Source organism: Lipotes vexillifer, unplaced genomic scaffold (genome assembly GCF_000442215.2).
Source record: "Lipotes vexillifer unplaced genomic scaffold, Lipotes_vexillifer_v1.1 scaffold24, whole genome shotgun sequence".
Lineage (NCBI taxonomy): Eukaryota > Metazoa > Chordata > Mammalia > Artiodactyla > Lipotidae > Lipotes > Lipotes vexillifer.
The window spans coordinates 2,237,077-2,263,234 of record NW_006782914.1 but is presented as its reverse complement, the minus strand read 5'-3'; the positions used below and the strand labels follow the sequence as shown (position 1 = coordinate 2,263,234).

Genomic DNA, 26,158 nt, shown 5'->3' with positions numbered 1-26,158 from the left:
TAAGGATATGGAAAGAACACAGATATCTATCACTAGAGAAATGAAAAGGTAAATTGTGCCATATGTACAAGATGGGAGAGAGAAAACAGGAGTAGTGAACTAGATTTAAAAGTAACAAATAAGGGACTTCCCTGGTGGTACAGTGGTTAGGAATCTGCCTGCCAATGCAGGGGACAAGGGTTCGAGCCCTGGACCGGGAAGATCCCACATGCCGCGGAGCAACTAAGCCCGTGCACCACAACTACTGAGCCTGTGCTCTAGAGCCCGTGAGCCACAACTACTGAATTCCATGAGCCACAACTACTGAAGCCCATGAGCCACAACTACTGAAGCCCATGTGCCTAGAGCCCATGCTCTGCAACAAGAGAAGCTACCGCAATGAGAAGCCCGTGCACTGCAATGAAGAGTAGCCCCCACTTGCCACAACTAGAGAAAGCCTGTGTGCAGCAACAAAGACCCCAACGCAGCCAAAAATAAATCTATTAAAAAAAGTTAAAAATATAATAAAAACAAATAACAAATAAATTTATATCATTTATGGAAACTAAAAATAGACATATGCATATTATAAGATATACACATACCTAAATAAACACATGGAAAGTAAACTGAAAAAACATATGCCAAGGATTATGATTTTCTCAATTCTGAATACTTGAGGTTAAAAAGAATCCCTCAACTAAGGAAATTGGATATCAGAGAAGTTAAGTGACAAGGTCTCAATTCATGGCCAGCTGAAGAATGCAGGTCTCCACTCCCCAGATCTTTCTACTTTACCACACCCCTGTCCCCTGGGAAGTTGCAAAATGCATCTTTAAGATGGAAACCTGCCTGAGAGTTCACATATTTTGTCCTCAGAAGCACAATCTCCCTTGTTAATTGTTTCCTGATTTTTGATGGCAGAAAATGACTACTATAATCCTGAGATATAATGACCTGTAAATTTAATTATTCTAATTGCTTCATGGGTATTCAAGTATGTAAGCAAAGGTATACTTTCAGATAAAACACAATTTTAGGATAAGACATACTGTTCCACTGTCAATTTGAGGTTACTCAAAATACCAAAGCTTGATTGTTATAGCATTATTTATGTTTGAACTAGTTCCTTGAAGATAAATCCAACATTTCAAGAATTCATGATTTGGTGACATTAACATTCAGCTATCTTGATATCCCCAGATATAATGAAAGTCGATAAGCTGAAAGGGCTTTGTTTACATATATAACGAATCCATTCTTCATAAACAATAGGTTTGACAGCTTTTGCAGGGATATAAAAATGTTAGGTAAAGCCATGGATTTCATACAATTTCATAGTTAATAGGCATCAAAGAAAAATTTTACATTAAATGCTTATAAATACACAGTGTCGGAAAGGGGGAAAAACAGGTTTTAAAATATTCTATAGGAAGAGACACTTTAGAAGGCTGTTTGTTATTAACGTCTGGAGTTATGGTCTGCTGTATTTCAAATTTTCCCAAGTTATGCTGCTTACCATTCAGAAGATATAAAAAAGATGGACTATTGTTTTTTTAATCTTCAATTTATAAGGAGAAACTAAGGACAGCGACTATTTAAAGAAGTTTCTCACAGTCCAACTGAAGATCTGGAACACCCTTATCACTCCACTGAAGATGCTCATTAGCATCCCCAAAGACTTGTATTTTGCTAAATCCGAGGCCCCTTCTCTGCCCTCATCCTACTTAACCTCTCAGCAGCATTCACAGTTGACCACTCTGTTCTGAAATTTCTAGTTTCTGTCATACTACTCTATTTCCAAGCTCCTAGTTCACTTTTGTTTCTTTTGCTGGCTGGCTCTGCCTCTTGACAAAACTGTGCTTCCCATCTTCCCATTTCATTTAATGATACCATTATCTACCAGTTGCTCAGTAAGAAACCTGGGAGCCATTCTTGTTGTCTCTTTCCTTTACAACCCTCAATTCCAATTCATAAGCAAATCCCATTGCCTATCCCGATTCTGTGCTCTTTCCAAATCCTAGTCGCTTTTAAAAGCCTCTATTCTATGTCCCAGACTTCTGCAATGGGCTCCTCCTGGTCTCCTGGTTACATTATTGCCCCAAATAATCATTTCTCCACACAATAGCCAGAGTCATCTTTTAAAATGATATATCAGAATTTAAATTTCCAATGGCTTCCCATTGTATTTAGAACAAAATCTCAACTCATTATCAAATTATAAGACTACCCATAATCTGGTCCCTGACTGGCTCTCTCATCTTGTTTAATATCACACTCTACCTTGCTTGAATTTAATATACCCGTCCCATCTCAGATGGACTTAACCTCTCTGCCTGGACTTCTCTTCCTGTAGATCTGCATGGCCAACTCCATTCCTCATTCCTGTGTGAAACCAACTTTCATATCCTCAGAGATGCCTGCCCCATCTTTACAGATTGAATTTTTCTCTATCTGAAATTATCTTATCTGCTTCTCCTTATAGAACTAAGCTCTTTGAGCACAGGGATGACTTGTTCCTTACAATATCCTTCAAACTTAGGATATAGCACACAGTCCCTAGCACATAGTAGGCACACAATATATATCTGTTAAATAAACAGATGAGGGGGTTATAAGAAGGGCATGCTCCTTTAGTATTCTAAGCACTTTTAGATTTCTTTCCTGCCTCTTGGTGGTGAAGACAATGATTATGAGAAAGGTGAAAGATCCAAGTTTTAAATATCAACTCTACCCTACTCAGTAAAGTACATCAGTTTGTGGTCTATATTCTTTCACAATACAACTCACTTTTAAAAGGTCCAAGATAGGTAACCCTTCTTCGGTTGAAGGCCATTAACCTACGGAAGATCAATCATAACGACAAACCTTAAAATAGGTTTCTAGAAAGAAAACTATAAATTTCCATTCATTACTCTAAAATTGAGTTGGGACTGTAAAACTATTAAGTACAACAAATAAAAACACAACTCAAAGTATTAGATGTATATTGCTTATGTAGTTCCTTGCTGGGATAATACTATCAACACATGACCTTCCACTGCTGTTTGAAATGCTGCTGAAGTAGGCAGTAAACTGCCTCACTCTTTTTCTCCAACTCCCACAACTTGGAAGGCCAAAGGATTTTCAATATGCAGTGGCATTGGTTTTATACATTTACATTGGAACCTTAACCATAGGGGCTATTAATCTGTAAGTTTTTTTGACTTTCAAAAGCTGACTGATTGCATTATTGTACTTCGAGGTCAGAGTTGGCCCATTCTACTAGGCTGAAGGTTACACCTGAGAACAATATTATTTTTACGTACAAAATAATTCACAAGTGGTTTCTTAGACGTTGCAGCCCTTGAAGTATTCATTTTAGAGCACCATAATCGGGATTTGGGAGAGTACATTTCTTCCTCCTCTTGACTTAATTACCTGCTTAGAAATGTTTAATCTTATACTGAAGGCTTAATTCCTGAGACATTTGCTTGCAACATGAATTGTTCCATAACAGACCATTAAACAGGGTTCAGGAGAGGCCAACTCCTCCGTGAATGCTGCAAAGCAGAACAAGGTAATCTTAAAAGTGGAAAATATTTAAACCCTGATTTCCAAACCAAATGAGTAAGACTTTCAGTACTGTCTTCTGAGAAACATACTTAAAATATTCAAAAGCTATTTTATTAAAGTATACATTGAATTATTTGATCAAATATATAAAGTGTACTATTTAAAGCCACTGTGTTGGTCTTGTGCTAATTGAGATTAATATTTACACAGTAAATATTTAAGAGGTAGATTACGTAATTTTTATTACTGATAAAGAAATGTGTACTTCCAGTCAAAAGCCGTTGAGTACCTAAGTCTTAAAGCATCTTGTGACTCATCCTGCACATATCACTTGATTCCCAAGTATTAATTTGTGGGACTTCCAATTTCAGGTAGACATCCCCTGCCACGCTCCTAGTCACCTGCTTCCTACCACCTAGTTAGTGAGCTCAAGGAATTTATGTCATTTTTAACACTAGCTTAAGAAAAAGAAAATTGAGAAAACTCATAATGTAAACTATGTAACGAATTGCAAAATCAAACAACTTTGCATTTTTTATAACATCATTCCATTTCTTTGTTGATGTACAGTTGAAAATTTATTTTAATTATCCTCAGTGTTATTTAAAATAGATGCATAAAAACTTAGTATTTTACTAAATAGTAGGAGATAGGCAAACATTTTAACAAAAATTAGATATTCAACACAGCATTAATATGTTACTGATACAGTAAGCATGCAAACTTTTGACAACTTTATGGGATGATTAAAACTTCTAGATTACTTTAACTCCATAAACTCATAGGATAAATAATGTCCAAAAAACCAACTTTTATCCACTGATTTAAAAATGCCCTATTTCAGACTTAAAAAACAAACAAAAAAACCAAACCTAATACCTCTGGATTAAATCTGGACACTGTCTTCCACACAAAACCTAAGTCAAACACAGAAGTTACTGGTACACTGGCAATTCTTTCAATGACATATGCCTGAGTAAGAAACAAATGATATTTATGGAAACTGGAAAAAAAATTACTGTGATGGACTGGGGAGTAAATTTTGTACTGCCACATGTATACACACACACACGCGCCTACGAAAAATAGTACTGGCCAGCCATTAGTGTGGTTATTCTAACTGAGTTTACAATGTAAAATCCTGGCCAAGGAGAAACAAAGTTGGCCCCAAACAGTGAGATAAGTATTTAAGAAACAATTTTTTTCTTGCCTATCACAGGGTTTTAAGGTAGAGTTGGCATCTACCTTTGATGTCATAAGATTTGATGGCATAAGACTGGTTTTTAATTATTCCAGCAGGTTTAAAAATAACACATGACACTAAAGAAGTAAAAATTTAGAGAACCACACATTGGCTTCTTCTGGGACATTACCTAAGTTAAACAAATATTTTCAAGATTCAAAAGCAAACTGAGTGATACTAAATTTTAACTTTTTGAGGAATATTTAGAATTACTGACACAGTTGTTTTGTGGTGCCTACTATCAATAAACATAAATTCTCCAAACACCATTACTATTTTAACTTGCCTTGAAATTCCTAAAGTTAAACCTTTTCAAATCTCATCTAGTGATTCAAAGTGAAGTACACACAATTTTTCAACCACTGCTTAACCCATGCCATTAAGGGCACACACTAGCTAGAAGATACGTAGTAAAATTTAATAATCTTGAGTTAAACAGAGCCTGATATACTTACATTTAGAAAGTTAAGACTCTCTGGTATGCCTACATTAAGAAAGTTCTTATAAATTATTCCTATTTATAATTGTATCAAAACAAATACAGGATACTGCCTGGGGAGGAGGAGGGGGAGGGGGGAAGAAAACCTAATACAAAGACAACAAAAATAAGTAAAACTCCAAAAAAAAGGGAAGGGAAACTCCTTGGGCTTCAAGCTCTGGGACCTGACAGCCAGGCTCTTGTTCTAAGTCCCTGGATAGTATTAACCCTTTGAAACAAAATAGTTAAAAGTCAATTCCTTAAAATGTTCTAGGTCGATTATATCTCAAAACAAAAACAAAACAAACCCAAAAGCCAATTCCTTCTTTATTTTTTGTTACATATGTCAGTTCAAAATGATGTTTATCTCCTTCAAAACGTTATAAATCCTATATAAAAGATGAATAAATCCCATATAAAGAATGAAACTGCTAGCTTTACTAGAGATTTGCATGCTCAAGTTTTGCTTTAATGACCTAAATCAAATGAAAACTTCTCAGGTTTATTTAAAGCAGTACTAATATACTATTATTTTTAAAAAGCAGGCTTGGTAAATAAATGTTTAGAGTATCTCTGAGTCCCTTAAATAATGTAAGAGGGAAACACTAGGCAAATACCTTTTTATCCTTGAGTAAACTGGTGTTCTATACCAGCATAATCTGCTTCATATGCTAACTGGACACCTTCACTCCCAAGCACAACCCAAAAGAAAAGTGTACTTACCTGAGTTTACTGAAGAATTATAAAGACTACTGATTAAAAAAGAAAATTCCTTTAAAAATTTTTACTATCATGGATATATTAAATATAAAGAGCAGCTGTTTCTCAGTCAGAGACAAACTGGTATCTAATTATAAGGTAATAAAAAAATACTACACTGCCCACAGTGTAGCCCATTTAAAACAGGCTTCACTAAAACTATACCCTCATGTGAAATCAGATCCTTAGTAGTCTTGAAGGCTACACTACCAACCTTTAGTTAGAAGGGACTCCTGAAACGAAAGCAATTCTTAGTACACACATACACATCTCATCTCAACTTAAAGAACAAAAAAAGTTATGTTACATAAGACATGGAGAAAAATATTTACTCAACAGCTTAAAAATTAGTGTAAGAGCTAGAATGAGTAATGGAAATCCAGTTCTTGCAACAGATAGTATCTGTTTGTGGCAGCTAAAGATTACTGTGAAGTGAGTTTATCCAGGTTTAGGGTAAAAAGAAATAGGGTGTAAACTACTTGTTACTAGTTTTCACAAAAGAGGGCAAGATTTAACGAGCAATTTAAATGCTAAGAATTTGCCAATCATTTTTTTACTTTTCTTAAATTTAGTTATATTTTGATAAGCAATCTCTAAGAGTTCACCTCTAAAAGGTTTGATGCAAAAAACACAGAAAATGTTCAAAGGGGAAAAAAAAAATACCTAAATATTTTTAAGTTCACCAGGCTTTTAGGATTTATCAAAAATCTGTGTTCAAGAACAAATGTGGCAAATGACGTTAAAAAAAAGAACAAACCCATATCTAGGGACTATTAAACAAAGCCTATGCGATACATACAATTACAATAAATTGAAGATTATGGTATAACTTTGGATGTTGTTAGACACTAAGCCTAGCTTCTCAAAAAATAACAAGTGCATGCTTTCCCTAGAAACTGGAAGATGCACTACTGCACACAGCAAAGATACCACAGGACAACTGGGCATGTTGAGTTGGAGAGTAAGAGTTAAATCACGTCATTCAAATCCCTTGAATTCTAATTCCAACAATTCAAATATAAGCAAACCCTTTTTCCAGTTATATCACATGCATACATAGTTGAATATAGGCACAGAAACTTGTCATTTTTATCTGGGTAACAAGAGTCTCTAAATTATGTTGAAAAATAAATCCTAATTATTACTACTCCTGTAAAAAAAAATTTAGCACATTTTTCACAAATGATTTATGCAGAAGAGAAAAAAATACACATAATTTTATAATATCTTAAACTTTTTTATTCCCTACCAGAGACATTAATTTTGTCTTTCATTTTCTTTCAGTTTTCTACATTTTCAAGTTGCACCTGTATTTAATACTGCTTTAATCTGCTAAAGACATTAACTGATTGCTCTCCTATATCTAAGGATTATATAGTTTTAGTATAAATATATATCACATATTTTCGTAAAATTTTGACAAAACCAAATAAGCCTGGCTTGTTTTTAAGTCCATGCTCCTTCCACTGTTTATAAAATCTGATTTAATGATCAAAAATTCTTGGTTGTCATTCTTCAGTTACAACAGTCTTCCTTCTGAACTACCACTCACTTTTTACAAAATAACAAGCAATAGAAAAACCAAACAAATTATCTTAATCTTAGTTCTTCCTTTCGACTCTATAACATAATGTGAACTTTGTTTTTTTAAATGAAACGAATACATCCAAAACTCAATACATTCAAATGAGCTGCGTCTCCTTTAAGGTAGTCTTGGAAGGCCACAGTTCATTCTCCTAACTATGCTACCACTGCTCAAAATACCTTTAAAACTCTTTTGCGATCGCCTTCAAAGACAGTTGCATACTTCCTACTATTACCTCATAGATTGATTTAATTTTTGGAAACAGTCAAAAGACATTTGGTGCCCAAAAATGGTAACTATAAAACAATCAAGTTGGGTAATACTTTTTTTTTTTTTAACAATATGCAATCATAAAGTTAATAGTGTGTGTGACTTAAATTAGCTCTGAATGCAATTGTAAAAGAGCAAAACCCAAAAGGTTTTGAGCAACGGTAGATTGCTGGAATTAGGAAACAATTTTCCAGCATGATCACGATGCAGGGTAACATTCATTTAGCTGTCTATATTCTGGCATATTTGTTTAAAGTGAACATTCTGAGAGTTAGAATTGTTTAAAAAGGAGTATCATTCTTAAAAAAAAAAAAAAGGATTTTATTCCTTTAAAGTATCACTTTCAAAGTTAAGTACTATGCAAATGTTTTGTTAGAAACTAATTCTCCTTAAAAACTTGAAAGCAAATAACCGACTTATTTGCTCCCAGGCTTTTTAACATTAACTGAAGAAAAATAATTTGACATTTCTAAGGTACTAAAAAACAAAACAAAACCCCACATGTAATAAAAACGCATCAAGAACCAAACTACAATTTCTGAGCTGCACTGTTTATTTTGCTGCTTGAAACCTAAGTGACAGTATGCCACTATAATTATGGGGTTTCATCTAAACCTTTACTACACTGCAGGTACAGAAATATACGGACACATTTTTGGAGAACTGACATTTTGCAAAATGCAGCAAACATTTTAATTTATACATGAGAAAAGGAAGTGTTCAAAAGGGTATGCATTTCAAGTTATTGCAGGTTATTTGTGAGAGAATTTCTGCAGGTAAAACATGTTTAAATTTAACCAACAGTAGCGTGTCAGTGTATTTAAAATCATGACAAAAATCTTCTCTCTGGTCATGTTGCCCATGACAAATTACTATGATGTTGTATGTTTTAGGGCAAGATGTCAATACAGCATAAATCCCACGGCATTTTGGTTTTCTTCTGGAGATTAAAGCTGTTTTTCTTGGGATAAATGCAGCAGCAAAACACAAACCAGTTGATCAAAAAAAGCACTTCTGCCATAACTCCAATAATTTTCGGGACACATCAACCGACAGTAGTTTTGCCATTCCCAGTTCTTTTAAGGGTTACATCTCTGCGCTTAAGTATGTCTGTAAAAGCTTGTTCTCTGTTAAGCCAGTTTACTGACTACAGCCTGGTTGAGAGAATTTAGTTGGTTGGTCCATTTATCTAGTGCAGTATATCGGGCACCACCCCTCTTCTGATGATCCAATTCAAGGAGTTGGTTGACTTGATCAATTCGGCCATGAATAGTGCTGGAAATAAATAAATAAAAGAAGACATGTCTACAAACCATTTTCACTAAACATATCTTCTGGACTTCATAAAATAGTCACGATATCAATAAATGCAAAAGAAAAAAGCTGCTGCCTACACTGAATGGTTGAGTTCAGCATTAATTTAACATTCACTACCTTATTCAAACTTCAGACAGAAACCAGATTTCAGCTACCTTTCACCAATTTCATTGAAAGAACCAACAGGCATATACTCACCCAATTAATCAAGAGCAAATGTAATATGTGAAGCTTTAAATAGCATACTGCATTTAAGAAAGATACAATTTCCTAACTATTATATATCATACCTTAAACTTTAAAAACAAAATAATACTATCCATTAAATAATTCTCTAGCTGTATATGGGTCATATACTGAAAGAGAAACCTTTTGAAAAGTCTTTTAGAACTTTTTCAAAGATCATGTGCTTAACATGATCATTCACTTATACAAAGTCATCACACACATATATCTCTTTTAATAGAAAACCATAGCCAGAGAGTTTTATGAAAAATCAAGAATTCAACTGTTACCTTTGCCATTATTATTCAAACTTTATGTCCTAAACATTTTGTGGTACAAAATAGTCAAGTACTTACTTATCCAATATGCACTGCACCAGCAAGCTCTCCACATCAGCTACGTCTATGTTTAACTCCTAAGACAAGAGACTCATTATAATTCTACTAATTAACTTTTTGAAAGACTTTATATAATTATTCTTAAATATTTTAAATTCATTTCTACCACTTAAAAAAGAAAATTTAAAGCAAATTTCATTATCTGTTCAAAATACTTCCGAGAACACAGGTCTGATAAAATCCAACTTGTTAACTTTAAAAGTATACCCCTGCTATAATTTTATTGTGGTTGGGGTTAGCCATACATCCATTACATATTTTAGCCACTTTCTCTCCTACAATTTTCTCTGAGGCTGAAGGAATCTTTAAGATGAAATATAATGATTCCTTATTTCTCTTTTCTTTTAACCCAATTTATGCCAGGAAAACAGAAAAATTCACACTAAAAGGAAAAACCTTAAGTTAAGCTGTATTTTAAAAATGTAGTATTACAAAATGTTAACAAGAATCACTCTTTTAAATAGAAGATAGGTATACTGCATTTATAACTACAAATTATAAATATTAAAATCAATGAATAAAAGTACCTTAGAAATAAAAGGAATATGTATTCTTGTGTAAGGCTTAATTAATTTTATAAGCACTTGTGTTCTGATGTTTCGCAAAAGCTCTGAAAGAAAAAAGTTAAAATAACACATTTGTATTTACTAGTTTGTATATCTTTATGAATCACTATGTACTTCTAAATTATATTAATTAACTATATCATTTATCTTCTCAAAATACATCTTTCTTCCTAACAAGAACATAAGGTATTTGTATCTAAAAACATCTGGGTTCAACAGATGAATAGTATGATTAAAGGCTGTCTTTCACATAATTTTTTCTTGTTCCCACCTCCCTGATTTTGCTCACATTGTGATACTACTTAAAATATCCTCTTGCCTTCTCAATACTTCACTGCTCATCATTTCCTCTACAGTTTCCTCTTTCAAGAAACTCTAATTTGTACCCGCCAAGTTCCTTATTTTATGCTTTCAAAACCTAGAGTAGTACATTTTACACAATGATCTTACAATTGTCCCTAGTTCTTCATGTAAGTGTCCTTAAAAAAAAATAGAAGTTCATGCACAAGACTTCTACATTTTTCTATGCCCACAAAATATAGTATCGTTCTAAGTTCAAATAAGAATTTTAAAAATATCTGAATGAAAGAGAAAGGAAGGTGAGGAACAAAAGAACATTACTTCTAATCTTTGGATTTTCTTAATGCATCTGGAATTTAAGTATTTGAATAAGTTGCTCCAAATGGTTATTAAAAACCCTCAAATAGCTCCATAACAGGTAGGAACACTGGAGGTATAAGTGGTTCCAGAACAAAGAGACGACTTTTATCTTTGTTAATCAGAACTTATTAAAAATCTCATACGTTTGTTGGCACAGTGTTAGCCTACCTTTTCAAAGTAAGTGCATCTCAGCATTATCAATAGCAGGCTGTTTTCAAAACTTTTGTTGTCAAAAATAAATCCTAAAAATTAACTTTGAACTTCAACATCAGTAATAAACAAGCAACAATATCTAAATTAGAATAAGAAGGTAAAAGGGACAGCCACCTTAAATGAAATGGACATCATATAAGAACTTGATTACATTAATAAATGAAATTGGCTAGTGATTTCTTTAAAACAGCTTTATAATTTTAAGGAATATTCCATTCCATGACAGCATTTAGAAACATTTCTATATTTTGCAATAAACAGAAGAAAAACAGCTTAATTCCATGTAGCTCCATTAAGAAGTACTGTTTGACAGTGACAAAGAAAGTAACAATTTCAGCAGAAAGAATATACCTTCAATGTGTTCCCTTATGAAAGGATCATCCATGATGTTGCTATGATTTGTTTTTAGAATCTTTTCAAATTCAGTGATGTCATTATTCTGATAGGCACTAAGAGAAAAAGAAAAGCATAAATTTTGTCAAACATGAAGAAGTCATATATTAAAACAGATAAACCAAAGAGCCTATTTCTCAATTTTTATATGCAAAAATCTAAATTATATTACAGTTTCTGTCATGGAAATTGGAATTAAACACACAAGTATCCTTCTGAAAATAAAATGAATTTCCTTTTTAATGCTTTTGGTTTTATAAAGGAAAGATAAATTATATCTTCTGGGGTTATAATATTATATTTATACATAGCTAATTAAAATCTTCTCTAAATCTTGGTATTAAGAATTGACAACAGTTTAATAACTGTTTAATGCTTGATGCTTTTAACTTAAATTGTGCGTTTAATCCCTAAGAAACCAGGTTTCATGCATACTACTGTATGGAGGAGTTTGGATATAAGACAGTATATGCTCTCTGAAGGTTATTCAGAAATGCAGATTCCTAATTTTTATCTTCTAGAAAGGTACCAGCAACTGCCAAAACTTCTTAAAGGAAACATTTGATTCTCAATTCTCTCTAGCCTTAGAATTCCACTGAGCTATACAGCAGAAACATTGGTGGCAGATAATTAGTGCCAAATGGGATACACACACAAAGTAGAGAGTGATGGACACTGCTGCAGAAGGCCAAAGGCTGATTTACATTCATGATTCTCTGAGATGTCTACTATCTACTCTTGGAGGCACTATGGGGATTGCTAAAGGTGCTGAGAAGGAAGAAGCCAACCTTCTGGATATGGCACCACTGTCTGCTTTATATGTAAGACATATCATCAGCCATTCTGCACGCCCTCTGCTGTGCTTCCATCTGTTGGGTCGCAATGTAACTTCATGTTAGGGACAGGTGATTCAAGTGCTTCAACAGGAATTATTTTCCTCTAGTCTGCTGGCAACTGACTAGGAAGATAAAATTAGGAAGCATTACTTTTCTTACCTACCCCAAATATATTATTGTAATATATAATACTATAGGAGGATATATTCAAATAGTGAAAACACTTGCACACACATATATTTTAACCAAAAGACATTCTTCCACTATTTAAGTGGCTTAAAAAGAAAAATCTTACACAAAACGTGGGACACCACAGGCCACTTCTTTCAAAATTTATCATTAAAATAAGTTTTAGAATTCCAATACAGAGGCTTCACTAGAGTAAATGGTAAGACATAATAAATATACAAATATAGCCATTACTTTTTAAAGGTCTGATAAATCAGTACTTTAATCCATTTAATGCATTTAACCAATTTAATTTGAACAAAATATTAATGTCTAGGGCAAAACTTTCCCTCAATATTTCTTTAAGAGTTTTAAAAGTTAAACTGCTGCTTAGCAATATAACTTAATAAACATTTTTTTTAAGTATTATGTAGCTAAGCTCTAAACGAATAATCTCTTAATGTGGCCAAATGTAGGTAGAATAAACTATTTGAAATAAAGATGGAGAGGCCTCCTTTCATAACTAAAATCAACTTAATTCAACAAATATATATTAAGATAAACTAAAGAAGTAAACAATAAAAAAGAAACTGATTTTTTAGTGTTGCAGTTTATGTTTGTTTGTTTTTTTTTTTTTGCGGTACGTGGGCCTCTCACTGTTGTGGCCTCTCCCGCTGTGAAGCACAGGCTCTGGACGTGCAGGCTCAGCGGCCATGGCTCATGGGCCCAGCCGCTCCGCGGCATGTGGGATCTTCCTGGACCGGGGCACGAACCCATGTCCCCTGCATCAGCAGGCGGACTCTCAACCACTGCGCCACCAGGGAAGCCCAGTTTAGGTTTTTTATCCCCTAACCATTCGTAGTCCCCTTAAAATAAATTCTTATTTTTTACAGCTAAAATTAACGTTTCAAACAAACAAAAAGCCTAGTAACTTGTAAAAGTTATAGCCAAATTAAAACAAAGTAAATGAGGACATTTTACATAGAAGCTTAAACAGTATTATGAAATAAGCTATTCTCTCCAAGTATATAAAATTTATATGTAGGTGACTCATAATTTATAGTCTAACAGTACTTTTTTAAATTAAAAAAAAGACTATTAAGACAATGTCTGGTCATCTAAATTACCTACATGTATCTGAAAACAAACAAAAAAACCCAACCTTGCCCCATGTCCCTAAGTACATTCTTCCTGTCTTGGTACTCAGCCGTACAATCTAAACAATGGACTTGAAACCTAGTAAGTTCCTCAGTTTTCTATAAAGAAAGCCCATTAAAGCCTAGGCTCCATCTATTCCTGGCCCAGGAAAATTTTTCTTGCTCATTGATTTCTTTTACAAAAACAGGTCTTTTCTAGGCTCTTTGCTTGGTTTCATTTTCTTTAATTTTGTTTAATATTAATTGATTATGGCAGGTTTTTTAGTTATTAGCTATAATTAGTCATATCTTTCTCCACAAAAGGCAACAATAAATCCTTAGATTTCTTACCAGTATGACACCTCTGCTGCTCCTTATGTCAGAAATTTAGCTGAGGCAAATTTATTTAAAGTGATTTTTAATCTTGTCAATTAAGAAAATATACAAGTAAAGAAACTGTCTTACTGAAAATTCTTGACTAATGTAGACCAATTCATAATATCATTTTGGATTAAGGCAGGTAGAAACTGTAACATTGTGAAATTGTTTTAAAACCTCTACAGCTTTCTACTGAAAAACAGTGTGTGCACACACTCATACAAATAATGAATACTTATAAAATCTAGTGACTAACAGAAACAGTAAAATAAATGACTTCAAAAATTTCATCAACTTTGGTATACTTCAAGCCAAAATACAAGAGAGCAAACATTGAGTATTAACTGAATTCTGAAAAGTTCTCTCCTCTCTCCTATTTATTCACTGCTTTAAGGTAATTTACTTTAACTGAAATATTAAAGCTTACCTTACTAAATTCGTCATTGCTAGAATTTCTGGATCATTTTTGTAAGGTTTGGCCTAAACAGTTAAAAAAAAGAAGAATTAACTGTGTATGTACAAAGAAAGAATACATTTATTTTCACAAGAGATAGCTGATAGAAATGAAGAATTAGAGCACAAACATACCTCCTGTGAGTCAAATGGATTTATTCCCGATTTCATTAGCATATTTGCTAAGACCAAATATTTTAAGCAAGTGGTTCGTCTTGGACTTCCTGATTCATCATAATTCTTGAAGGCTTCAAAAAAATCAGTGTGTGCCTTTTCAAATTCACCTTCTCTCAAGTGCATTTTACCACCACATTCTATAAAGAATAAAACAGGAGAAAAGAGGACATTTTCAGTTCTGTAATAACAATACTGAACACTTTATGAAAATCAAATGAAAACTATTTCAGTGCTTCCAGTCTTTTAATTCTATATCTTGAAGACTACTGGCTCCTGTAGTGTGTAAAGGGCACATACTTTAATTCTTAAAAGCAAGCTCTTCATTAAACATCAGCCAAACAAGCATTTGTAAATCTTTATTCTCAGTTGAAGTAGAAAGTAATTTTATCAAAACTACAATGAGTTACCACCTCACACCAATCAGAATGGCCATCATTAAAAAGTCTACAGATAGCAAATGCTGGAGAGGGTGTGGAGGAAAGGGAAGAACCCTTCTATGCTGTTGGTGGGAATGTTAAATTGGTGCAGTCACTATGGAAAACAGTATGGAGGTTCCTCAGAAAACTAAAAACAGAATTACCATATGATCCAGCATTCCCACTCCTGGGCATATATCCAGAGAAACTTATAATTCAAAAAGATACATGTATCCCTATGTTCACAGAGTTCACAGTAGCCAAGACATGGAAACAACTTAAATGTTCATCAACAGATGAATGGATAAAGAAGATGTGGTACATTTGCAGCAACATGGATGCAACTAGAGATTATCATACTAAGTGAAGTAAGTCAGAAAGAGAAAGACAAATCCCATATGGTATCACTCATATAAAATAAAGCCACAAATGAACATATCTACAGAACAGAAACAGACTCACAGACAGAGAGAACAGACTTGTGGTTGCCAAGGGGGAGGGGGGAAGGAGGAATTGACTGGAAGTTTGGGGTTAACAGAAAACTATTACATATAAAATGGATAAATAACAAGGTCCTATTGTACAGGACAACACACTATATTCAATATCCTGTGATAAATCATAATGGAAAAGAATATAAAAAAGAATGTATATATATGTATAACTGAGTCACTTTGCTGTATAGCAGAAATTAACACATTGTAAATTAACTATACTTCAATAAAAAATAAATCATTAAAAAAGAAAGTAATTATATATATATCATTACAATTCAACAATAGAACTTCTGATGGTGAATTTTTTATTAATAATATCTTTACTAATGTAAATTTTACAAAGACAAAGATTCATCCTAATTCCCTTCTAAGACTAGATCATTTCTTTGACTTCACTACTTTGCCTTTTATTTTCACTAAAACAAACAACCTTCAGAGTCATTCAATCATATGTAAGGACACCTCGATATCTTCCCATGACAACTGCCCACCCTTTCCAAACCAAACTTGCCTCTGATGACTCCCATGATCAGTGGATGAGGGATGGCAGACTTGATGTGAAGTGACTGTTCATAGAGTGCTTTAAGTTTTTTGTTATTTTTCTGTGCCGTGTACATTTGAATTTCCAAAGCATATATTTCTAATAACTGTGTGCCTTTTTTCAGGTCATCTTCTCCATCATCAGTCTAGGAAAGCAAATAATGAACATTTAGTCAAGACAGAATTCAGAGTCAACCTAGTGATTTTTACTTGAGTTACCCTGAGAACCTTACACTTATAATACTAATTCTGTGGGAAAATGCATTACAAATTTCAATTGGGACCTAGATTACTAAGAACATGACCTTCAATGGCCAAAAAGGAACCCATTTTCTAGTCATTTTTGTATTTTCTAGTCATTCAATAGGAAAAAGGTGGCCAGAGGTATTTTTTTATGTATAAAAGTTGCAATGTTTTGTTTTATCTAGGAGATTATGAATGGTCTTCTCCAAATCTTCACAACTACTTTAGATCCACTGATTCAATCAAAAGCACTTCTCAAGTGCCTTCCTAGTGCCAGGTACTGGGACTACCTTGGGGTAATACAAATTTAAATAAGCCAATGTCCCTGATCTCAAAAAGTTCATAATATAGAAGACCAATCTGTCAACAGATAAATTATAATATAAATGATAATAACTCTAGTTAAGTATGAACCAAGTGCCAAGAATGGAAGAGAAAGGACTAATTCTCTTGGGGGATGTCAAGGGAATAACAAAGGTGGGGAGATTTGAGTTCGACTTTGAAAGATGATCAACAGCCCACAAAACACAGGCCACAAAAAACAGAATATGGTCAACAGTCAGATAATCATAACATCAAGCACTGACATACACAAAGCCAAAATTTATTATTTATTTGGTCTTCCAACTTAAAACTTCCCTTTATTTGTTTTTCACTAATGAGTCACAACCAGACTAAAAAATATGATATGTAAGACAATCTGTACGTTCAGATTATTATGCATCTTTCTATGCTTTAATGTTATTTACAATCCAGACGGCATTTTCCTTATGTTCTGAAATAAACCAAGCAAAAACTTTTCCAGAGGGCTTTTTCATATTCCTTATGTATATATTTGTAAGACTTTTTAAAATTAGAAATGCCTTCTCAACCATTTTCATTTCATGTGGAAGTGAACACACAGCTGGTTATGTATCAGATTCCCTTAAGAATGTACAGATAAGAAACAATCCATAAATGACTGAACTGCCTTATAAACCAAACCTATTATGAAATATAAAATATTTTCCTGTTTTAAAAAACTAAAAAAAGGTAAAATTATTAAATGAAAATATCTGCAGATGATTTAGAACATTTTTCTGATTAACTTTTTACCCATTCACAGAAATAACATATATAATTAAAATAAGAGTACATGGCATTGAAAGAGCATAAAAATATTTAAAACAGTATTTCTACATAATATTTCAACTAATATCAAGTAACTTATTGATCAAGACAAAAAAGGAAATACAAAATTACAGCTCACATTTACAAAGTTATACAGGTGTACTGTCCAGACCACATGGTTATCCAAATTTAAATTAAATTAAAAACTCAGTACCTTCATCTCACTAGTCACATTTCAAGTGCTTGATGACACGTATCTGATGCTACCATATTGGAGAGCACAGATACAGAATGTTTCTAACATCACATGAAGTTCTATGGGACAGTGGTGTTACAGAGGATTCATACATGAAAACTAGAATATAAAATATCTTTATGATGTATGTCTATAATATCCTTTCCAATTTTCATAGGGTACATAATTAAATATGAAAGCCTTATTCTTAGTATTAATGACTGGTCTGTTCATTTATTGATACCTATGCCTCATTCTACAAAGATAAGGATTGAAATTAGGACTAGGAGGAAGAAATGTAATTCTCAGAAAAAGTTAGCTTTCTGGTAGCTTATTTTCCAAATTTTATTTTTGCAATGATGCTTGAACAAAAACATCCCTAAACAATGTTTCAAATACAATTTTTTCTTATGCTTTTTTATTATGAAGAAATATTAAGAAAAAAATAAAAGAATGATACCTGGCAGGACTGATGTAACTGGCGTAAAATTTTTTGAAGCTTTCCATATTCCTCTCGTTCTAAATATAATTTCCCCAGCTGTAAAAAAAATAAACTTATTAAAATTAAAAGATTTCAACAGAAGGTGCATCTTTATAGTTTATCAAGGATACCCGCCCACTCTTCAAAAGAAAAAAATGTAATTATAATTGTTACCTTTGTATTTGTCTTAAACCACAGTCTGTCATTCTTAGCATCTTTCAAAGCTTCCAGTGTTGTTTCATAGAATTCCTGCAGTAAATCCATCTGACATAAAAAATCAGAATTCTATAATTGTAAACAGCAAATTTGTACCTGTTAATAAAGTTAATTTGAGCAAACTAAAAGTGCATCTTTGAACTTTAATATACATAAGATACACTATCTGTATCTTATTGAATGTCTGTGACAGTCCACAAAATTAACAAAACTTTAGCAAAGTACAGACCAAATTTACAAAAAGTGCCAAGATGTGTTTTTATGTGTTAAAAAAAATAAAACCCAGAAAATGTCTAATGCTCTAGTAGTACAGGTTTGTCCTTTTCAATCTAGTAAGTTGTTCTATATTAGCAAAGTAAATGATGTGCACATAGAACTAGCTGTGCTGTTTATTATTAATAGTGTATATCTTATGCACTCAACTCTAGTTTGGTGCCTACTATATGGCAAACACTAAGTTGTTAAAGAAACAAAGAATAAGCCTCTTCCCTCAAAAATTCTTCTATAAATGTCACTAATCAATTAACTGGGCTACAAGCTTTTAAGTTACTGGTAAACTGTTGGAGTTGAGTGGAGGGAAAAGTCTAGCACAATTTTAGCTTAACACCATCAGTTCATAAGTCTGACTTTTTTAATGGAAATTGCTGTTTGTTTTGCATTATGATAAGCTCCTCTGTCCCCCTCTCTCCGCTTCTGGCTCTACCTTTGTTTGAATACCTGATTCTCTAGGTCTCTACTTAACAGGATCAAGAGGTAAGAGGGCAATGAGAACAGGAAAGCTTGATACTTTCAGAAAAGGCTGCCTATTTATTCACGACTGCCGACTGCATAGTAAGTCAAGTGTTGCCCAACCAATATCTATACTTACTTTCAAAAAGACAAAAAGCTTACATATAATAGCATGAAGCAACACACAATCTTAAAGTTTTAAATTACTTAACCCCCCCAATATCTGGCATACCACTTATGAATAATGTACAAAAAAATGTTTTGATAACACTTGTTTGTAAAACTCAGAAAATATTTTTCCACTTAAGAAAAGCCCCCTGATATTTAAGAACTCTAGAATTAGTGCCATTAAGTGTTAATGTTCTGAACATAAGTTTATCTTCCTCTATTTCCATTACATATATTTTAGATATAAACAGTAAAAATAAACTGCCTCAAGAAATAAAAACAACATCTAGCAGAAAAGACAGAATGAAAGACGCTGATTCTGAGATGAACATTTTTTGAGTATGAAGAGTTACCAAACGTTCTAAGAAATGCTAAGTGATATAGAAAATACTTCTTGTGCTCAAATATCATAGGGTAAGAAAGCTGAAACTTAGGACTATGTTGCTTAAAAGAATATAAACAAACAGTCTAATTAAAAATTACCTTAGCAATAAAATAATCATTGCTTTTCTTAATAATCAAAGACTAGAATAATGAAAGCACTATCATTCCCCATACCCACTGTAGTTTCATCATCCATCATCCACCTATTCTTTGTAATAAAACTTATTGAATTGAACACCTAATGAGTAATGCCAATTACTAATCGATATGAGTACAGGTTCTTCTCACAAGGATCTTTATCTAATCAAATCTACACAAACCACCTGTGACTCACTGTTAAGTATTAACAGCTCAGGGTGGCTAGCTGAAGTGCTGATGAAGTTTATTAGAAGGAACTGTGATAGTAACTGTATGGGAGTCTAATATAAGCCTGCAGAAGTTGTGTGCAGATCGTTAGTATCTGAAGATGATATTTAAAGAGATTAAGCTAGGGTTATAATCTTTTAATATTATACAATTAGTACTGTAATCAAGAATAAAATACATATTATTTTTAAAGCACACTAAAAATAAAAATGAGCATAACTGCTTAAATAAAACCTCTAGGCCTTAAAAACAAAAAAACAAAGCCCTTAGTATAAATGATAAACATATTAATAAGTACTAAGAGGGAAAAACAGAATCTAACCTGCTTAGAAGTGGAGATATAATCAAGAATAGAATTAATGGATTTTTCAGAATAATTTCTTGTGACCGCACTCCGAATATAGGTCAATAGTTGTTTATATCTGTTCATCATTTCTGGAAAGTTTGTCTGTGAGGGAAGAAAAATGCATTACTAGGAACATATTTATTTACTAAGATATATACACATGATTAAGATTATAGTACATATTACTAGCTAATTGAAAAATAGTTTTTCAATAATAGAGAAACTGTATGACAGAAACATAAACAAAAAATTTAGCTTAAATTTGAAATTACTAGATTACTCAGTAAATGAATCAAATTTTTGAAGTTAGGCTTTGAAAAAGTACCACTTATAGATTTTCCAAATTTCAGATATTGTTCCTCACGGCACAACAAGCACATTTATTTAAATCACAAAAACTACTAAAATATTCATAGACCAAAAGATAGAAATAAGTCCTACTTTTCAAATATTCTTTCCTAAAAATTTACCCCTTCATCAGGAAGCTCTCTAACAATAGTTATGTATTTCTTCTCTCCCTATTATTGGCAGGCTTTTATATTAAAATGTGAAGTGAAATAATCTCTTCAAGCCCAGGTACTCATCCCACTATCAAGAAAAGTCCTCCCAACCCCTAAAAAGGGGAAAAGTCCTCCCACCTAAGGCCCTACTCAATAGCAGATGTAGCTACTGTTGCTATTCCTTGCAGGACTATTTGCATTACTGTGGTTATTCCAGGAAACATGAAAGATCTGAGGAAATAAAGGACTATTAGTGAAATTTCCAGCACTGAAATATTTTGGCAGAGGGTCTTTCACCCCTCAGATCATATCATATAAGTCAACTTATGAGTCTAACCTTGTAACCTGCATCCACAGTCCCCACAATCTCCAAGTGCTGTTAATCCCTCTTTTTATTGGGATTAACAATATACTCTACTTTTAATCACAGAGGTGGAGCAATGGCAGATACAATGCTTTTTATCTTGAATGACAGAACATGTAAATTTATTAGGGTGAAGAATAAATTAATGACACTGTAATTTTTCTGCTTATGACTATGTTCTGCCCTGGTATATAGCATGAAGGACAAGAAGAAAAACAGGAGAAGACTCCCTGAAACGTTCTAAGCAAGTGAATTACAAAAAAGAAAACTAGTAGGGGTAGGTGAGAAAAAACAGATAGAACAATGAGAAAAGCTTTAGCAATATACATCAAACTACTTTCGTTTCCAAGTATACCAGCACCACGTGGGGGTAAATAATAGGTAACACCCTCTCAATGAGCCACTAAAACCCAACTTATAGAACGTATCTCCTAGCAAAATGGAAATCAGAAATATGACTGTCCCAACTTTGAGATTATATCTTGATACTGAAATAGGATTTTAGCAAAAAGTTAGTTTTAACTTTATTTCCTTATACCACAATAACTTTAAAGCTAATTTTTCAAAAATTATGTTACTGTAATTAAAGATCGAGGGACGATTAGGTGTACTGGTTTTTATTTGCAGTGGTGAATGCACAGAGCAGCTGACAACAAACCTTTCCAACTTTTTACTGCCCAAGAGGACTACACAGAAACATGAGTCCGACTCTGAATCTAACTCAAAAATGAGGCAGCAGGGATGGAAGCTGAAACTACTCTTGTAAACCACAACTTATTCAGAGATGCTACTATAGCAAATAAAAGGTAGAGAAGGAAGGTAGGCAAAATAACACAAAATACAAATAATCCTCTCCTTTCACTTGCTTCCCATCTTGGCTCAAGGTAAAATGGTAAAATCAAATCCTACGGGTGGCATACATTTAAATGGGCTCAAAAACTAAACGACTGCTAGTATGTTAAAATAGTAGATTTCTATAGGGTCTCTTAGTATTATTTCAAATCACAGAATCTTAGGTGTTGAACATGGGCCCATAACGTCACCGTAATTGTTCAATCAAAATCTCCATCCCCTGAGACACCTGATGCTTCCATAGCCCTCTAAATTACAAAATATACTGAACGTATTCTGAAGATATATAAAGCCACTTGGATTCACCAATGGATTATCTGTGGGGTGAGAGACAAAGAGAGAAGCCATGAAGGTTTTGGCCCTAATCAGTTGAAGAGGAACGTTTTGTAATAAAAAGTAGAAACTCAGAACTCCAAAATAAACACTAATAGTTTGTTTAAAAGTCACTCTATTAAGAGTCTCATGCTCTACTGATTGACCTAGGCTGGCAGCGAAAAGTAATTCTATTAATAATGCAGCTAAATACTGTCCATGTATTGAAAAGATAAGTTTTCTTAAACAGAAAACTTTGTATCCTATGCAGAATTTTTAAAATTTAGTACTACTGTAGTCACAAATGCAAAGTAGGCTAAATATGGAAACATATCAACAGAATTATTTTAGAGAAGTAGATATAATGACATTTTGTTGCCATGAGGTTTTTAAGTACAGAATTTCATTAACAGTTTAATTCCTCTCAAAACAAATCTTACCAACTTGAAGTTAATCTTAATCATTTGTTTCAGTGCTTTAAATCCCCATTCTCCTTTTTCACCTTCAAGTTCCAAAACCTAAAAAAAGAAGAAACTTCCAGTATAATTTAATACCGTTATTTTCTAGTGACACTCAATATCTAAGTTGTAAACTAATTTTACGTTATATGCATGAAAAACACTGCCCCAAGAACTCTAGTTCTCAATGTCATTTTTAATAGACTAAAGAAACCAGCTTAAAATGCTTACGTAAGGTAAGTGAGCTTATTTTGAAGTTTCTTCATCAAAAGATTAAATAAGAACTACTTCTTGATTATACAATCCCAGAAGTACTTTTTATTCCTCTGAAAAATCTGCTGGTAACAATAACCCAAAAGTTTATCAATAGTAAAGAAATCACACTATTTAATAATGAAACCACACCTGTGTGATTTGTCACCAAAAGACAAAGGAACACGATTGCAGGGATAATAACTATTGACCAGCATGTTGATTCTCTTTCAGTCAGAACCATACTAGCTTTTCAGGACAATGGCCCTGCTCTATAGATAACCTGATTGGAAAAAACAAAAGGATAGCCCTTTTGAAATATTTGCTTTTGTTGCATAATGCAAACTTATTTTACAGGATTATCACTAAGTATCCAAACGTATTACTGAGATAAAATCACTTGGAATTTACTTGCTTTAAGACATCATTTAGAGAAATATAAGACACAGAATAAGCCAGAAAAAATATGAACCTTTTGGAAACTGCTTAATGCTGCTTTTGGGTCATCTTCTTTTAATGCTTTGGAATTATAGTACTGATTTTCCAAATCCACATTTGGCTCAGAGTTACTATCTTCAGAATATTCCTGTGTGTTAGAAAGAGATATTAAAATGAAGGAAAAAAAGAAACTCACACATTGCTAAAATGTGAATACTGTTAAGAGAAAATCCACACATTTATAAAAAACAAAACAATTTAATTACATAGGTGAAACCCCATTGATGTTTAAACATTAGTTAAATAACAAGGGGAAAACCCCAAATCAAGTGGATAGCAGAGTACAGTAGTCCCTCCTTATCCGTGGTTTCACTTTCTATGGTTTCAGTTGCTCCATCAGTTGAGGTATAGACTGGAAAATTCCAGAAATAAACAATTCATAAGTTTTAAATTGTGAGTCATTCTGAGTAGCACGAAGACATCTCTTGCCATCTCTCTCTGTTCCACCCTGAATGTGAATCATCCCTTTGTCCAGCATATCCCACCTGTCCTGTGAGTCACTTAACAGCGGGCTCAGTTATCAGATCCACTATTGTGGTATCACAGTGCTTGTGTTCAAGTTACCCTTACTGTACTTAAAAATGGCCCCAAAGCTCAAAAGTAGTGATGGTAGAAATTCACATATGCCAAAGAGAGGCCCTAAAGTGCTACTTTTAATTGAAAAGGTGAAAGTTCTCAACTTAAGGAAAAGAAGAAAAATGTATGCTAAGGTTGCTAAGATCCATGGTAAGAATGAATCTTCTATCCATGAAATTGTGATGGAAAAAAGAAATTTGTGCTAGCTTTGCTGTTGCAGAAGTTACGGCCACAGTGTGTGAAAAGTACTTAGTTAAGATGAAAAAGGCATTAAATTTGTGGGTGAAGGACATGAACAGAAAACATGTTCTGACTGATGGTAATGTATTATGCCAGAAAACATCGAGCCCATACAAAGACTTCAGCAAAAGATTCCCTGAAACGAGTGACACCAAGCCATTTGCTACAAGTAAGGGATGGTGCATAGTTTCAGGAACAGGTTTAGACTGAAAAATATAAAAATTACTGGAGCATAGTTTCAGGAACAGGTTTAGACTGAAAAATATAAAAATTACTGGGGAGGGCTTCCCTGGTGGCACAGTGGTTGAGAGTCTGCCTGCAGATGCAGGGGACACGGGTTCGTGCCCCGGTCCAGGAAGATCCCACATGCCACGGAGCGGCTGGGCCCATGAGCCATGGCCATACTGGTTATGATCTTCAGTTCTGTTAACCTTTTGTTGATAATGGAAGCTGAGAAAAAATCAATGCAAATCCTAATTATTATGTAAATGTTAACTATTCACCTTTAACTCCATAATCTAGTTTTTGCTACTCCCTAAGTCTAAATTTCATTATTCTAACATGGCCTAACTACCTAGGATGGTAATCTATATATAGCAGAGTACTCTGTTACTAAATATAACTATATGTTTATACGAATATTTGCTTTTATGTGCATTCCACATTACTCAACAGCTGTTTAGTTATATTAACACACTTTAGTCTTACAACAAACCAAAATAAATAAAACAAAATTTATTTATATAGTTTTATGTGACTTTTCATCACATAAATTCAGTTCCTAGTTATGGAACAATAAAGCACAAAGAAAAATTGGAGTAACACTATTTTGTGGAGCAGTATAAACAAGAGTTTAAAATAGTTCCAGGATATGATATTCAATTTAATGATGAGGATTATAAAATATACATAAATTAGTGTAGTAAAAACTATTATTTTAGGAAGAGAGATTTCCTTCAGCTACGAGTCATTACAAAGGGCAAGTTTATGCCAAATTCAGAATTGTTCCTGAAAGTAAACAGAAAAAGACAAGAACAGATATTTCTAAATCCAAGTACAGGTAAACTTTTTTTGCAGATACTTATGAGAAATTTTGTATTGTCTCATAAAGGCACATGAAAGAAAAAATGCACATGAGTGTAGTGTCAGAAAGTTCAAAAATATGTAAACACAAGACGAATTTTTCCTATGACCAGTAGATGGAGGGAGGTGTTTGATCTTAGTATACAATCAGTTTTAGCTGACCACAATGGCTTAATAATGTGCGCCCTCTGGAGGATAATTATTTCCTTGTATAAAGATACTTCCTGTGAAGCACTGGCACTCTGTGTCACAAATGTAAGTATCAGGAATTCAGTTATGCTCAACATATGAAAATCCTCTGGAACACTTCTCCTAGAGTTGGGATCAAATACTGAGTAGTGCGTAAAGTTCATAATCACTCATTCACTTCCTAACCCTGTAATTTAGGTTTGACTACAGTTAAAACTGATTAAACTAAAAAAGCAATTAATAAATAATGAACATGCCAGTGTATACACCAAATCATGTTATGAGAGTAATGGCTTCTGAGCCAGGCTGTGAAA

At 33.3% G+C, this 26,158-nt stretch overlaps 1 protein-coding gene across 3 annotated transcripts in view; it reads right to left on the bottom strand.

Annotated features, from left to right (window-relative positions):
• Positions 1-6,322: 6,322 nt before the first annotated feature.
• Positions 6,323-26,158, bottom strand: part of COPS2 (COP9 signalosome subunit 2) — a 29,163-nt gene continuing 9,327 nt past the window's right edge. The window contains exons 2-13 of one of the 3 annotated variants that reach the window (XM_007455545.1): positions 23,731-23,844; positions 22,989-23,066; positions 20,497-20,622; positions 18,486-18,596; positions 18,291-18,368; positions 16,214-16,388; positions 14,748-14,926; positions 14,587-14,639; positions 11,600-11,697; positions 10,337-10,419; positions 9,768-9,826; positions 6,323-9,144 (exon numbers count right to left, since the gene is read on the bottom strand). In XM_007455545.1, the coding sequence (XP_007455607.1) occupies positions 9,000-9,144; positions 9,768-9,826; positions 10,337-10,419; positions 11,600-11,697; positions 14,587-14,639; positions 14,748-14,926; positions 16,214-16,388; positions 18,291-18,368; positions 18,486-18,596; positions 20,497-20,622; positions 22,989-23,066; positions 23,731-23,844 (1,299 nt within the window). In that variant the 3' untranslated portion in view covers positions 6,323-8,999. The remainder of the gene's footprint in view (positions 9,145-9,767; positions 9,827-10,336; positions 10,420-11,599; positions 11,698-14,586; positions 14,640-14,747; positions 14,927-16,213; positions 16,389-18,290; positions 18,369-18,485; positions 18,597-20,496; positions 20,623-22,988; positions 23,067-23,730; positions 23,845-26,158) is intronic. The other 2 variants (XM_007455546.1, XM_007455547.1) reach the window with 2 other exon arrangements.